Source organism: Apis florea, unplaced genomic scaffold (genome assembly GCF_048593485.1).
Source record: "Apis florea isolate Af1SG1 unplaced genomic scaffold, ASM4859348v1 contig_2350_pilon, whole genome shotgun sequence".
Classification (NCBI taxonomy): Eukaryota; Metazoa; Arthropoda; class Insecta; order Hymenoptera; family Apidae; genus Apis; species Apis florea.
In genome coordinates this window covers 8,424,213-8,440,994 of record NW_028256565.1, presented here as the reverse complement: position 1 = coordinate 8,440,994, position 16,782 = coordinate 8,424,213, and the positions used below count along the sequence as shown (strand labels likewise).

Sequence of the window (16,782 nt, the reverse complement as noted above, 5' to 3'; positions counted from 1 at the left end):
CATTTTATAACTTTTCAATTGACTTGTATCGTTAATTAATAAATTATGGAGCAAGAGGGTACAAACAATTGCTGAATTTCACTTGCTAATATTCTAACAATAAATAATAAACTTACGTCGCTCCATTGAGAAGCGAACCAGAGAACCTCGCATTCCTTTTTACTCTCGCAATCTCGCACCAATTCAGGCTTTTCGACGTTGCATTTTTCATCCGGATAAACGGTTCCATCTTGAGTGGCGCAGTATGTGGTCCTGGTTTCTTGGCTAAGTCCACATTTGTCGTCGCACTGGGGAAAAGTGATCAAAGTTGTCGAGCAATAATCGTAAAGAGAGAACGAATTCGTGACACGAAAAAAAATATAGGACACTATTTTCATTTACATGCTCTCGTGCTTGCCGAAAATATATTCGTACAGAAGCTTTTATTTTCTCCTATATTTTAAATGGAATGACACCACGAGAGAGAGGTTTAGGCGGTATCGCGTGAAAAATTGCGGGCTTACTCCACTCCAATCCGACGTGACCCAGTCGAGGCCGGCGCAAGGTCTCAATTCGCAAGGTTTCTCACGCTCTGGAACGTCTCCCTCGCATGCCTGATCCTCCAGCACTTGAATCTTCCCGTCCACCTTCTTGTAACACGTCACTCTTCTTGTTTGCTTGCCCGGTCCGCACAAATGATCACACTGTGTAATAAGAAAATACAAAAAAATTTACCATTATTAATTTATTATATAATTATGATTATTTTGTTGTATATATATGTGTGTGTGTGTGTGTCCAAATTATGTATATAGATCAAAAGATTCTGAAGAGCTTTTTCCATTGAATGAATCATATGTGATACATCATCACGTTTAAGTATTCCAAAAATAAATATAATTAATTATTAAAACGAGGATAAAATTGGAACGTAAAAACTTTTAAATTTTAAAATATCAAAAAATATTTATTCTAAAAATTCGCACCGGTTTCCAGGGTCCCACGTGGAATTGGGGGCACGGTATGTCCTTGTTACATTCCTGTTTGGTCGGCCCTTTTGGTCCTACCTTCTCCAGACACTGACTATCGTCCACCAATGTGGGGATTCCACCGGAGATGACCTGCTCGCATTTGATCTCTCTGCTCTGCTCACCTCCTTTGCCGCAGTGCTTGTTGCAAGGACCCCATTCGCCCTCCACCCACACAGGTGGACACGGGTCCACGTTGCATGCCTCTGTGTCAGCTGGTTCCAACTGTGGATCGCAAAGGCTCTCATCCACCGGTTGGTTATCCCTTTTTCGTACGCAGGCCACCCGTCTCGATTGATAACCTTCGAAAAAGAATTATTATATAGGTAAGTAAGAGTGGTAATCGTTATCTTATTAAATATCTACATTACTCGTTATATTATTATTATTATTATTTATTGAAATTGAACATGTGTTATTCCAAATTTATAAATGAATTACAAATTACATTTAATTACAACACATGATATAAAAATTATAATTAATTATAATGTTTCATAATTTAATCAAACTTAAATTATTTTATATAAAAATAATAATATTATAATTGATTTGATTGAATTGACAAAAAAAAATGCTCTGACAACAAGAATTCATTTTCAAGGAAACAAAATCATCATCGAATCAATATTCCAATCTTCCAAAAAATGAACAATTTTCGCCCTCGAATCACTGACCCAATGATCCGTTTAGAGATGCATTAAATGGAAAGCATATTAATTAATAAATTTTCATCAAACCCGGAGCATCTGTACCTTCCGTAAATTGCTGGATCAAATTTAGAGAACATCGATAGAAGCGTACACACACCGGCTATCCGATTATTGATTACATTCGCCGTGTATTTAGCTGTAACGATATCAATTTTGGAAATACTACCTCCACCACAAGTCACGCTACAGCTGGAAAATTCGTCGGTTATCCACGTATAGCTATCCGCGTCTGTTTGCTGGGAAATCCTCCTCGGCACGCTATACTCGTAGTGAACCCCAACGTTGTGGTCTTGATAAAGGAGCTGTCAAAAACAATTACGCGAATTATTCTTCTTCTTGATGGAAATTCCTCGAATTATAAAGAAATTGTACGGACAATCGAGGAATGGATTATTTGGATTTGTGAAGATAATTTTTAGATAGATAATTCTTTATTATCATTTTTTGTTAAGCATTTCAAAAAAATTTGCACAAGGAGGAATTCTTTTTAAATAAAGTAAAAATAATGTAAAATGTCCTTTGGATTCAACTTCTCATTCACTTTTTACTTGGACTAAGTAAAAAAATTGAAATATAGGTTCATTGTACAACTTAAGGTAATTATTTATCATTTATAAAAAGCTAATTTATTCCAATGCTTGCTGTTAATAAAAAAAAATTTCTTCGATACTTAGATTTTTATATTATGCTTGAAAATAGTCAGATCCTCATTGACTATATAACATTGTAATTTGCTATTTAAGAGCGATGCAGCCACTCACCACCACGTAAATTGGCTCATTCGTCGGTCCCAAGGCGGTAATGGTATCGGGTGCTGAGAAACCTTGCGGATCTCTCGAATAATGGAATATAGTCCCGGCGAATTTCAAGCTTCGCGGGAAATCTATCCTCCAGTTTCCATTTAGATAATAATGGCCCGAAGTGTTTCTAATAGCTGCCGGTATAAAACGTGTTAAAACGTGGCGGGTCTCGTCAACGTTTAATCACCGGGTATGATGGTAATTATGGATCATTACGATATTCAAAGTTTACTCACCTAAATAATTATTCGAGGGTTCGATCTCTCTTATCACAACGTTCGTTGCTCCTTTGGGAATCAGTATGATATCGATGTATCCTGGAGGATGTTTAATAGAAAAAAAAAAAAGATAATTTTGTAGTTACATTTCACAATATGCTCTTAATTATATAATAATCCTTTTTTCTTAAAATGTATCTTATTTTCTAATCTTTAATTGCACATCAATCGCACTATAAAAGTTCAATTGATATTTTATTTCAATTACGAAGAACGACAAGTGACACAATCTAAATCAAATTTGACCTAGTACTACGGCAAGACGAGAAGAATATTGTTTAATACAAATACTTTCATTTACCCGCTTGAAGATCATCCGTATCGAACAAACCGGAAACTGTATTACAATTAGACCCATCTCCTCCACATTCCCTGCAAGTATCCTCCTTCACCTCGCTTCCAAGCATCATGTCACATCCAACAGGCTAACCAATCAAACAACAATTACACGTTAAAGCAATTATTGATATTTTTATTACGAATTACCCACGGATAACAATAACGAAATTTAATTTAATTTTTACTCAATTGCCCACACGATTCGATTCAAAGAGGAATGGACAACGGCCTCGATCACTTGAGGATCGTTTAACTCACCATGCATTTGCCTCCGACACAGACGTCGTTCTTCTCCACCTCGCATGGCGTCCCGTCTATCACCATCAGTTTGTGTCTGTAGAAGAAACGCTCGCCTCGTGGCATGCAATTCAATTCGCACTTGTTCGGCCCGCCCGTGTACGGAATCCAACTGCGAATGATTTTGCACTGATTAGTCTCACCATTGTTGCTCACCAGAGGAGATCCACCGATCGCCATCGATAACTGGCTCGATCTCCTCTTTCGAAAAGTTTAACAAATATCCAATGGAGATCGTTTGTAGAGTGAAAATTAAATTTTGTTGCTGTTTCGTGAGATGAAAAAAATGATACACGCGTAATTTTGATCAATTCGTGTCCGATTATCGTCTTTTGTGTTGGAAGCGACGTACAATAATATTTATGAAGGCGAATTGTGATGTAAATTTATAATAACAGCGATGACTGTCTTATTCAAATTTATTTTGCGACCTTGAATGAAGAAAAGCGTAACAAAATCGCACCATCTTTTCATCATGTTACTCTTCGAAAAGATAATCAAAAGAATATTCGCTTTAGTATCCTTTAAGTATAAAGATATATATTTTAAAACGTATCAAAAGAATAGTTTTCGATAACGATTCAAGTATCAACGACACGTGAAGACACGAATTAAAACGAGGATAGATTTCAACTTGGAATTAGATCTGGACGTGAAGAGGTCACGGTCTTCCATCGTCAAACATGACGTGGAAGAAGGGATAAATCAGGATCGGGATTTCAAAACGATTTCCACCGATACGCTGACAGAACGTCACGGAGATCGTTTTCGATTATACTCACTCGTAGTAAATTCCCTCGAATGGCACGCTGTTAAATTCCGCGCACTGCTCCGCACGGAAGTCCTTCGCCTCGCCCGGACATTCCTGGACAAAGGAACGGAAGGAAGCGTGTTAATAAATTATCTAGAAATTATCTTTCGACGAGTTTTATTCTAATTTAATAATTCGTTGCTAATTCCAAGGGAGGAAAATTATTTTTGTTCGTGAAAGTTAAAGTATAATTAATTTTTGGGATCCAGAAATTGAAGCCAATGATTTTGATACAATTTTTAATACATTTTACTTTGCAATTGAACAAAAACTTGTCCGAGTTAAATTTGCAATGAAGCTTATTAAAGTTAATTATAATAAAGCTCAATTTAATTGAAGTATTAGAGAGATTAGTTGAATATTGAAAATTGAAATATTGATAATCACATTTAGAAAATGGAAGATAGAAATTGATGATGAATCATTTCCAGATTAACAGAGGGAGAATAAAGAAAATCCTCGAAAAGCTTTCGGTTACAAATGCCATGCTTTCACGTCGTTTTCCTGTTCTTCTATTTTTCCGTCCATGAAACTGCGTGAAACGAGAATTTCATAAATATCGTAACAAATCAGAGGGAAAAACCTCCTTCGCGAAGAAATATGCGAGGGGTAAGGATGAAGATTGGAAAACGTGCTTGGTCACAAGTGACTAGTATCTCTATCAAACACATAGACAAACATTCCATTTTTTTTTTTTTTTTTTACAATTACTGTGTTCAATATTTCGAAATACTTTCTCCTATAAATATTCCAGGGGAAAAAAAACGAATCCAAGGCCACGTAAACGTCACGTACAAAATCATTATTTCAATCCATCAAATTAATCGTATATAATCCCCTAAATCCCAAGCTCTGAAACAATACCAGAACACAATAAAGAAAATCTCAATGCTCCCCTTCAACGATTCAAACAAACAACACCACAATTCCAACGACCCTCGATGATATCATCAGACACAGCTCTAAATTTCCTCTCCCTAGAACGACCCTCCTCCCTCTACGTACAGACTATCTCCGCCATCATAGAAAAATTAGATGGTTCGAGACTACAACACAAGATACAAGAGGATACGATACGATAGAAGTTGTTCAGGTAATACCGATAAATCGAGGTGATGTAAAAAAAAAAAAAAAAAAAAGAGAAGATGGTCCCTGTGAAACTGGTACAGCACGCACGAGGATACCTACCGGAGGATTTATGACGAGGGGTTCCTTGCGGGGACGCGTGGAAAGGGGTGGGGCCCATCGAATGAAACCAGGTCCGTTCGGTGACCGCAAAGGAAAAAAAAATCTCGATCGCGAAACCCGCGAGCCCGAAACCATGTCAAAGATCCCACGACCCCAATCTGATTTACGGCGAACCGTTTCCTCTCTCTACCGATTGACCTTGAATTCGGATCACAATCGTTCACGATGGTTCACAGTTTTCAAGGGTCTGAAAAGAAATCTCGTCGAACGAATTGATCGCGAATGTTTTTATTGATATGAAAAGTAGGATTTGTCCTTTAATGGAGATTCACACTATTTCGAGGTAATTCGCGACTTTTAGAAGAAGTTTGAAAAATTCTTGAAAAGATGTAAGGAAGATCGATGGCAGTAAGGGTAATAAAGGATTTTATTAGCGAAATTATCAATGAACAAAGCCAGAAATCTATCGCGAAGAATAACATTTGGAATAATTCAATTTTCTGTTTTCTGTTTTCCATGCGATTTATGGACACGGGGAATATTAAAGTATACCGATCGCTCTGTCATCTATTCAGCGCAAGCTGGCTGTAATCCTCGAAAGAATCGCAATATCTCATGTTTGGGAGACGAATATGCGGAGCGTCTTCTGTTTGTTCCGATCTTTTATGCGCCATTTGTCTTTGCCAGGTGTCGTTCACTCCCCCCTCCCTTCAAACATCTTTCAGCATGGAATAAAGAGAAAAGATGCACGGGCTTAGTTTCGAAGAATGTTACACGTGACGTCCCTTTCTTTTTTCAAAAAAAGGTTTCGAGGCTCGCGATACCCAACAAATCGTCTATTTTCTATATTGAAAGAATTTAAGATAGAAGATGTATAAACAGATTCTAAACAGAGATCTCATGTATTTACGACGTGGTTACTTACATCGATAGTATTGGATGCAAGGAAGAAGAATTTATTCGATCAAATAGCCCAATTGGTAAAGCAATCGTTTGACAAGCGAAAGACCTAGATTCAAATCCTAGTTTATTATCAGTTCGATGTAGCGATACTTTATTCACAGTTTCACAGATCTCTCGGGGATTTGTCGTATAATTTCTTCGTCATATGTCATAGAGTGTTATTCTTATATCGATATTGGAACCGTTAAATAAACGTAGCGAAGTAAAGAATTCACCAAATTACATACGATTAATTTTTAATAATCTTGAAATTTCTATTACAGTGGAAAACAGATTATTCGACTTAACGATCATCAATTTTCCTCGAGACGAAAAATTATATCGATTGATCTTCAATTTTATCAATTTTCCCCATTCCTCTGACTCGAATCATGAACCAGAAAATTCAGCGACAAAAATCACGAGAGGCAATCTGGAAAATAAGAGATCTTTCCCGCAATCGCGAAAGACTCGCAATTAAAGGTTCTCCTCGTTAAAGAAATCCATCTTCTTTGGCCCCTTTTTCCGTTTATTATTTATTCCTCGATCCAAGCTTTCATCCACCGAAGTCTCCACAGGGAGTTTCCGCCGTTCAATAATCTCTCTGTTTAGCCGGCAGGCATTGTTACTAATTACGAAATGTTTCGCGGTAGCGGGACAAAGGGGGAGGGGGGGGAGGAGGAGGAGGAGGCGAGAACAATGGGCGCCCGCCCGTGGGGAGAGGAATTTTTGCAACGACGAGCAATTCGTGGCGAGAAATGAATCGGCCCTGATATTCCAAGTGGCCTGGCGGCCGTTCAATTCCCTAGGAATGTAGGGGGACACGCCATTTTCCACGGTGAATGTGATTAAACGACCAGTGGTTTTAGCCAGTGGTTTGCCCAGTGTTAATAAATTATTAGGGAGCAATTGTTGGAGAAACTGGCCGAGTTTCTTCGCGCTTAACGCGAGATTAATGAAATATTATTGGCGGAGAAGAGATGGAATAGAATTTGAATATATTCACAATTGTTCGAAATTGGATTTAAAAAATAACTGAAATTTCTGGAAATATATATTCTATAAGTGGATTCTTTTTACTCGCTCGATTTCCTAACATTTTACACGCTTCCTCGTGTAAGAAGCGAATTAATTAATCGACATACTTGGAGTGTTGCGTCAACCAACAGCGTTTCCATGTTACAATATCTAATAGAATAGAGTGACGGCAAGTTTTTAAATTGACCTTTTCACGATATTAAAAAAATATACAATTATATTGGGGAAAATATTATTGAGGATATTTATGACATTTAAGCCAAAATGAATATTTATGCACAGTTAAGCCTGATTATGTATTACGTGGATGAATCAGCGATCGATATGCATAGGTCGTGAACGCATAACAGCAACTTGCGGCCCCTTTCATTTAGCACGTCGCTTTAACGAAGTTAATACTTCGCGAGTTCCACGCCGTATAATGGGCGGCCGTTCATAAATTTTAGCGTCTACGACAGTGCACTATGCACGTGGCCGGCCCATATTGTTGCTGATCAAAAATCATTAAAGGATGTTTAAAGCTACGCAACGATTTTCGATCGTATCCTCTTCTTTTGCGTGATTCCACACCTACAACTTGACCCCTCTCGTATTATTCGTGGCATTAAATTAATCGAACGATGGTGTATCTGATAGAAATTTTATACATCTTCCTTCTTTTTAAACCTTTATCTTCTGAAAATATCTCTTTCAATAAGTTTAATTTTGATCCACAGGTCTTGAAGAAACACACTTGCAAGGAATAATATTGTGTTTGAGTTCAAGAGAGATCGATCGAAGGAGAAAAATAATTGGAAGGATGGCAAGTTTCGCTACATCGAGGAAATAATTTTTATGGGGGCTACGTGACTTTCAGAAATACATTTTCACATGGAATCTTCCTGGACGAGGGTTGAACCAAGTGATTCAGTTCTCCAAGTAGTTCTCTGTGTCTTAGTATAGGCTGGATAGAGGGGTTCGTGACTTGGGAAAATTAAATTAAAGTCGTGGGATAGCTGGATTGGTGGGTGTTCGTGAAAATTGATGCGACGTAGGTTCAATTATCGACGAAGGGGAAATCTCGTGGCTCTTGTGTGACTCGCACGTGTGTGTTTGTGTGAGTGTGTGGATAAATTAATTTTTAACCCAGAAAGAGAAATCTCATTCGAGATCCTTGTGTGGTTTTTTTTTTCTTCTGGCTGAAGATCGATCAATAACGAGATAATAAAAATTAGGACTGCTGCTTCTATAGCCACTTGAACTGCTAACAATATGCTTACAATACTTTAAAGTTACTCAGATATTTCTGTTTCATTGTTTGATTCTAAAGTAAGTAGTACTTTGGTAATGAAGCCATTGAATGAAAGATATCAAACTCGTTATATTTTATATTTCAGTTTTACTTCTTTCCATGAATTAAAAAAGAAAGTTTCAATCACATACGTGATAGATGAAATTTTAGTTTCATCTTAACTGCTAATAAAAAACTTTTTAACAATTATTTTAAAAATCTATTGGATAATAAAGTAGGAATGTCAATAAACTCTAACTTTTGTGATATTTTTAAAAGTTCAAAACATTAAAAATGTTTGAAGCGAATAAACAGATCTATTATTAACCTAAAGATATTAGTTTAACGCAATCGAATAAGTAAATCTCATCATATCTATTAAAATTATACTTGGAAACGAAGAGAATGCACTAGATGCACTATCAAATCTATCAAAATCTATCAAAAATAATCTTGCTAAAAACAAAATCCTCTCTCTTCAACAAGCAAAAAAACGATCAAAATAAATATAATCAAACCAGAATGAATCCAGAATTTAAACTTGGATCTTTACTCGACGACCGCTCAACCGTATCTACGTCTTCACGTGTGTTTACGATTGCAGGGGATCGTTCAACGTGGACTACCGAATCCACTCCTGAACGCTTCTCGGGGCAAGATTTAGTGTTCCCTCGCGAGAAGGCGATCTTAAAACGGGGCCATAAACTTTTAATCCCTGCTCGTGGCCCGCCAAGGGGTCGAAGAGTCCATCAACCGAATAGATGCACCGAGAAACGATCGTGATGGCTGGTGCTACCTGGATTTTACGGCGTCCTGGTGACCCCTTACGACTCCAGGGTGAAATGGCACGGTTCCAGGAACCGGTTGCTTGTCACCGACTATTAATCCTTCGTCTGGTTATTAATCGATAATTCCATCTAGTTTCATTTTGAATGGCTCGTTGAATGACGCGTCATCGCCAGTATTTTTGTATCGTTCCAGAAATTTATCGCGACGAATGATTTTGTTTTGGAAAGTGTTTCGAATGATGAAATGAGCGAAGAGAAGCGAGCCAGCCTTATATTTATCCTTTATACGTTTTTGTTACACTGCATTACTCCGACGTCGCATATTCTTCGTGACAAACGAATTGGTTATTAATTTTCAATTCAAAGATGATCGTGCATATTAAAAAGAGTAATTAATAATAATTCAAATATCGGTCTTAAATGAAATGATAAAAATTTGCATAATATATACATGTCAGGATCAAAGTTATTCGTGAGCATTGAAAATTTTTACACGTATATTATTTAACGTTATCTCAGAGTTACCATAGTGATACAACGAAAATTAAATAACGTTTGACTACAAATTGCACGAATGCGACCAATTCTCACAACTTACAGTTCAAAAATAAAATATAAGAATATTACTGCTAAAATAAAGAGCAAAGTACAGCTGGAGGATTAAAATTTTCTTCTCATCAATTTTCCAGGCAATCGGAATCACTGTGGATGGATCGATGGTCGAATCAATTTGTCAAAATGAAGGGGAGAAAGGAACAAAGAAGATTAACAGTATCGGTTTGATTAAGTGGTTTTAAATGAAAGTTGGACAGGGTATGGGCACGGGTGTGCGCGCCACAGCCATCGAGAATGATAACAGTCGGATCGATCCATCGAGTCACACGCGATGAAGAAACGAAAGGATTCTTTCGAAGGGCCACACGGTGAAACGGTTGTCATCTTGGGGAGATGATTGGAGGATGGTTCAGAGTTCAACCACGCTGCGGCTGACATTTAACGAACGGAATTGAATAATGGTATAAATCATTTTATTAAAGACCGTCGAACCGATCCGCGAGAAATTGACCGACATATTCAAAGGTTAGGGACGTGCACGTGTATATTCTCACGTTAATGAATGATCGGTTTTATAAATTAAACGGCCGGCAGAAATTAAGAGAATTTTTACATAGTTAAAAATATCTGGAGAGAAATTCTCTTATAATCGAAGATTAAAAATTTTATAAATTTATTATCTTATAGATTAGGCAGTTTTTAAATGTCATTTTAAGTCATTCAAGGATTTTCACTCTTTTGCAATGATTCTTCTAATCCTTACTTTCTCTTTGAAGAAAGGCTAAAAATTGATCGTAATAAAAGATGCAGATTAAATTTGAGAAATTACTTACTACTCCACTGTTGGAGACGTAAATTAATAAAATTCAGAAAGAAAATTTCTCAATGAGTAAAATTCGCGTAATTACACAGAATTTTTTTATTAATACAGAAGTGGAATTCGATTGAAAATTCACGAAAATTATCGGTTAGTAGATAGCATAGATAATGTAAATCTAATCGGCAATGTTTGATCGGTGTAATAAGCTGATAAACTTGTTACGATTATTATCATTATTATACAATTTTCTTGTTAATTTCTGTATCGAAACACAATTCTCCATTTATTCGACCGGGACTAGCATAATAACAGCTGTATAGAAAAAGCAAAAATATCGGTCAACGCTAGAGAACAATAGAGTACGGTATTAGATTTATTGATCATGCAGATGCAAATAATTGAAGCGATCATGGGTCGATGCCTCGTCATCTTTTAATAGATTGTCCAATTTAAAGCGAACCGTATAAATCTTCTTTCGCCTGTACAAATTAATAATTGATCTACATATTTTACATTTATATAAAAAAAAAAAAAAAGAAAGTAAAATCGTATCACTACTACTACTTTAGTCAAATGAAGAGAACTAGTTTGGAGAATCTTTACAGTAATTGTCAAGATAAATTTTAAAATAACATATCAAAAATTAATTTTGATTTGTAAATTATGAACGTATCATTAGTAAATTTCGTTGGATTTAATATTCTATGAATTAATTCATACGTATCATCATCGTGCAATATTACATGAATTATGCAATATGCCACATTTATTTCGCTTACCTGAATGTTGCAGGAGAAGAATCGCCTCGATGCACCGGTGCACCTGCTGTACCCATTGTCGCTGCAATGATAAAATAATATTCTAGTAATTAATTCCTCTTTTTTTCCCACAATTCCTGCAAAATTTAATCGGCTTAGAATCTCTATCATCTGAAACCTAATCGTCTCCGTTCCATTTGAAAATTTGTATTGCCAATAATATTTCTCCATACCATTCGAATCTTCGAATTTCGGTCAAAGATCCAACGATCAAACGAGAGCATGGCGGCCCTCTATCTCTATCTATCGGAAATTCACACTCCGTTAAATCTGGTCGATGGTGGTTCCTCGTTAACGAGCTTCTTTCGAGGAGGAACTCGAAGGAAGTACGGGGCGAGAAAGAATTCTTTCTTTTTTAACCGCCAACGAGCGACGTCGAAAAATGCGAAAAATGCGATTCACCGCCCGTCTCGCTTTTTAAATAATTCGCGCGCAATCCTTTCGAGAAAATTGCGCTCCCTCGATCGGTTCCGTCCGAATGAAATTTTCACACTGGAAATCACGTGAAACGAATGTAACGTATCAGTTTTTAATGCACTTAAAGCGCAGTTTAAAGCACAGCTCGGATCAATTGAACTATTCGCTGGGATTTTTAAAACGCAGCTTTGAAAATTACTTTCGAAAAAGATATCTTTTTTTATTCTTTTCTGTGTAGAGAGAGTGAAGAAACGGGAAAAAAAATATTTGATACTTTAAATTGAATTTCCTTTCAATTTCTCTTCGATGGATTAAAATATTTTGTAAATAATCGTGTTGATGACACAATTTCTGTCTGAAACTATTATTTGAAACTAGGATAATTGCATACATCTGATGAATCCGAGAATGAACGATAATTATTATTTTTATTATGAATTATTTATTAATTTTTTTGACACAACGAATCACTAATTATTTCTATGAAGTTGCCGACGAATTTCAATATATTCGATCAGAAGAATCGTAAACACTTTCGCAATTTCCTTGCCACCTTCCAATATAATCGATCCCCCGTTAAATTAATCAACCTCGTGCTATCTAAAATTACGCAGAAACTCTGTTTCGAAATTTAGTTCTGAGAAATCGCGAGTATTTGATCGTAAACTGAAAAGAACCGTAATGCACCGCGATTAAGCTTGACCTACGACACGGTTCTCTATCTCAGCGGTTCTCAATCTGCACGTATCTCTAAGGATTCGCCATGATTATTCAAGCTACGTCATTAAATCCCAAAGCTCGTTAAATTGATACAACTCACCTATTGATTAATTTCTCTAAAATAATTTCTCTAAAATAAATGAAGATGCATTGGAGAGTGAAGTCTCGCGTGTTTGTACATCGGATTAAACTAAGATTGTTGCATGCGTAATAAAAAGATCTATAAATATGTAAATTCATTCTTAACACGGTAATTAAATATTTCGTTTTAAAAATAATTAAATACAACTTTATCAAGTTAATTATATGTATCATAAAAATATATTGTGCATCATTAAAAAAAAAAAATTATTTTTCTCCTATATAAATTATACTATAAAAATAATAAGAATTCAGAGATCAATTTTACAAATTTTAATAACGATAAATTTAAATTAAACTCGATATTTTTCCCAATCGTCAAACACGGAACATCCATCCTACAAACTAGCACGATCAAATTTTGATCAATAAACCGTTTCCAAATAAACAGTTTCATTAATAATTCCGTCATTTTAACAATCTGCAACAATACGATATAATATAATATTTATCCACCGCGAGGATCCACAAAGGATGAATTGAAAACCTCTGTATCGGATCATTCCAAACGCTGCTTTCACGAGATACGATTAGCCCTAGCTTTCACGTTCCCTCGAACGTGTTATTAGCTCTCGATTTCTTCGATACCTGTTAGATCGTTCCACTCGTACGATTTTCTCTCCCCTCCCCCCCTTTCCACGTATTTCATTTACGTAACGAAATTCGCGAACCAGCCACTTCCCGTCCTTCCAACCGAAGGAATATATCCTTTGAGGTCGTCGCCTCCTCAAAGACGACAGAACCGGAAGCGCCCGCGATTAATCTTGGCCGGGAGCAAGCCTCGGATAAGAAGGATTTACCGTGATTCTTGGTGGGCAAGAAGTTGGCCCCCGTCAAAAAATACCCGCGGAAAAGTCCTCGAAGCGTGGAGAAATTCAAGGCGGCAAGGCCGGATTGAATTTGTGCAAACCCATCTCTCTCCACCGAGAAATGATGGGATAAAAAATTAATTTTCCATTAATTTTCAGCGAGGGGGAGGGGGGAGGGGGGGGGGCGACGGATTGAAAACGTTTCGAGAAACGAGAGTTGGGGCGGTTTCAACACCGTCTTCCAGTTATCCCGTAATTAATATTAAAAGAAAATTGTAAATGCGAGGAAAAAACCTCGTGAATATTAAACACGCGATCATGGAAATAGAAGAGGATTCTAGCAACTTGTGCAAGACATTGTAATTTTATCCTCTTTTTTTTTTTTTTTTTCTCGATACTCTCAGTTCGGCTGGATATTTAATTCCGTTGAAATATTTTCTTTTCCAGTTTTAAAACGCGAATATATTGTCAATGAAGAATTTTATAATTATATCTACGATGATGTTTCGAGTGAGATATAACATATGCATGTTATACAAAATTATAAAGCGAAACAATTTGGGGAAAATTATAGAATAAACGACATGGATCGAGTATTAAGAAAAATGATTAATACTCACTCGACATCAAGACACTGCCTGGTCTGATGGGCGACACCACCGCCGCACGACCTGGAGCAGGAGCTGGCCGACGACCAGGGCCCCCAAGTTCCTCGTTCAGCCTCGTCCGTGTCCAGCACAAAACTGCTGGGCAGATAGTTCTCCCCATGTTGTCGACGATGTCTCTCGTGCCTCAATTTTATGTGATGCTGGAACAGAATCGGGAAAACACCGCTTAGCAACGCCATTCCACTGCTAGAAGTTTGGTTTAGGGGGTCGGCGAAGGATAGGCCAGAGGGGAAGGCCAGAGTGGAGGAACATTCGAGGAACTGGCTTGCTTAAGTGGCCTTTTATTCACCTGCACCACAGATCCGCAGGCCTCGAGGAGCGCATGCATGGGTGACCTTCGTGGGGAACAGCGTAGGCGTGATCCCTTTATCGGTCGGCCTCGATAAGGTATAGGCTTTTAGCGGTGATGAACGAGCACTCGCGACAAGGGTGAAGCGTGAACTACGTTATCGTTCCTAGCAAGTGTATATTCGATCGGTTTATGGGCTAGATCCACGTTAAATGGATGGTTCAAGCGTGTGGACGTATCTGGGAATACGTTGGAGAAGAATACGAATGGATCGAATGATTTAATTCTTTTCATTCAGATTGGTTATTAATTTTCGTGAAGTTTATTCAATGTATTCGAAAAAAATATGATTACGAATATATAGTATAAGATTAATTTATAAATTTTAAACGTATATCTATAGATTATGAATTATATTTTGTATAATTTTTCTTGTAATAGGTATGACAATTTAATGTATTAATACTTATATAATACTTAAATACTTGGTTTATTTGATATAGTATGATAGTGTTGGATTAAATATTTAAATAATTAGAGGATTATTCTTTCATCCGTTTATACAAAGTAAAAGATATACACCATTTTGATATCGGAAAGAATACATATAAAATATACATTCGATCAATTATTAATAAATTAGTTTTTAACAATAACCAACTTTTTCTTCAATACTCTTCCAAAAATCAAGTATTTTCAAGTTTACATTTATCAGTATCCTCCAAATTAACGTCATCCATCCTCCCACAAAGAAAGCAACGACCACGGTCATCTTCCACTTTCATCCTCGCAAATTAGAAATCTCGAAGAAATATCACAGCGGTATCCCTCGCTCTGAGTTGACCCAGAAAGAAAAGCTCGAGATTAATATCCAAGCAAATGGAGCGACAATCGCGCGATCTTGGAAGAACTCCCATCCTATCCGTTTATCGCATTTCTTTCACCTTTAAAACGACCCCCGCATAATGTTTCCACCATTTTCTGGCACTGTTCCAACCGGGTTTGCATTGGCCGGTTGTAAACTGCATGCCCTCCCAAATAAAATTATTTAAAATTATTTCTCTCGCCACTTTTATGCACTTCAACTTCTCCTCTTCTTCTTCATACATACGCACAACATACTTATCATTCAACGATCTTTATCGTTCAACCTCCACTCCCCTCTTCACCCAGATCCAACAAGAGAGACACCATTTGCACTTTAACCTCTCTCTTTCCATGTACACATAACACTCTTCCCTTTTCAACGATATTTATCTCGCAGATCCAAAAAAAAAAGACACTTTTTTCCACTTCAGTCTCTCCTTTCCTTCCCTTTCCTATAATACGTATAACACTTTCCTCGTTCAACGATCTTCATCGTTTACTTTTCACAGATTCCTGATTGGAATAATCCAAGTAATGGGAAAGGACGGAAAATGTCGGTCGCCTCGAATCGAAAGGAAAGGAGAAGTTCGTTGCTGGTGTCGGTGTACACACAGTTCCTCGAGATTATTAGGTCCTCGAAGGAAGTTGGGCAGGAGTTTCCTTCGAATAGCCGGTTCAAACTTGTCCCACGGGGTGAGTTAACCTCGCGGCACAATTTGGAAAGTTTCGTTGATCGAGGTGTATCTCGGCACCGATAAATAGCCGTGATAAATGAACCGGGGCGAGGGCCCGTTCATTTTTCATCGACTTTATTAAATTTCTTGCAGTTCTCGACGCTTGGACCGTATTTACGAAGCAATGTAATCGGCCCACCATAGGTCCAGGTAATGATCGAGAGGAACGATCCGGCGCGAGAAAAAGTAAGTTAAACGAATTTTTTGTTTCTCTCTCTCTCTCTCTCTCTCTCTCTCTCTCTCTCTCTCTCTCTCTCTCTCTCTCTCTCTCTCTCTCTTTTTTCTTCTCGATGAGATATTTATCTCGAAACGATATATACGAGGATAAGGTATCTCGGCGCACTTCAAAGAGATGTTTTTATCAGATAATTGATAAGGGAATTATTATCTGTTAAAGTTTTTGGAGAAGTAGTTTTCGGAAATTTTGCAAACATTCCGAATATTTTTTTCATTTTTTTTAGGATCTTTGAAAG

General features: G+C 37.1%; 1 protein-coding gene across 5 annotated transcripts in view; it reads right to left on the bottom strand.

Moving 5' to 3' along the window:
* Nucleotides 1-16,782, bottom strand: part of Ppn (proteoglycan-like sulfated glycoprotein papilin) — a 126,020-nt gene that overhangs the window by 16,803 nt on the left and 92,435 nt on the right. For all 5 annotated transcript variants that reach the window (XM_086904500.1, XM_086904501.1, XM_086904502.1 and 2 more), the window contains exons 3-13: nt 14,372-14,559; nt 11,626-11,686; nt 4,217-4,299; nt 3,396-3,546; nt 3,100-3,223; nt 2,757-2,837; nt 2,482-2,654; nt 1,887-2,022; nt 966-1,309; nt 504-683; nt 117-287 (exon numbers count right to left, since the gene is read on the bottom strand). In XM_086904500.1, coding sequence (XP_086760626.1) covers nt 117-287; nt 504-683; nt 966-1,309; nt 1,887-2,022; nt 2,482-2,654; nt 2,757-2,837; nt 3,100-3,223; nt 3,396-3,546; nt 4,217-4,299; nt 11,626-11,686; nt 14,372-14,559 — 1,692 coding nt within the window. The remainder of the gene's footprint in view (nt 1-116; nt 288-503; nt 684-965; nt 1,310-1,886; nt 2,023-2,481; nt 2,655-2,756; nt 2,838-3,099; nt 3,224-3,395; nt 3,547-4,216; nt 4,300-11,625; nt 11,687-14,371; nt 14,560-16,782) is intronic.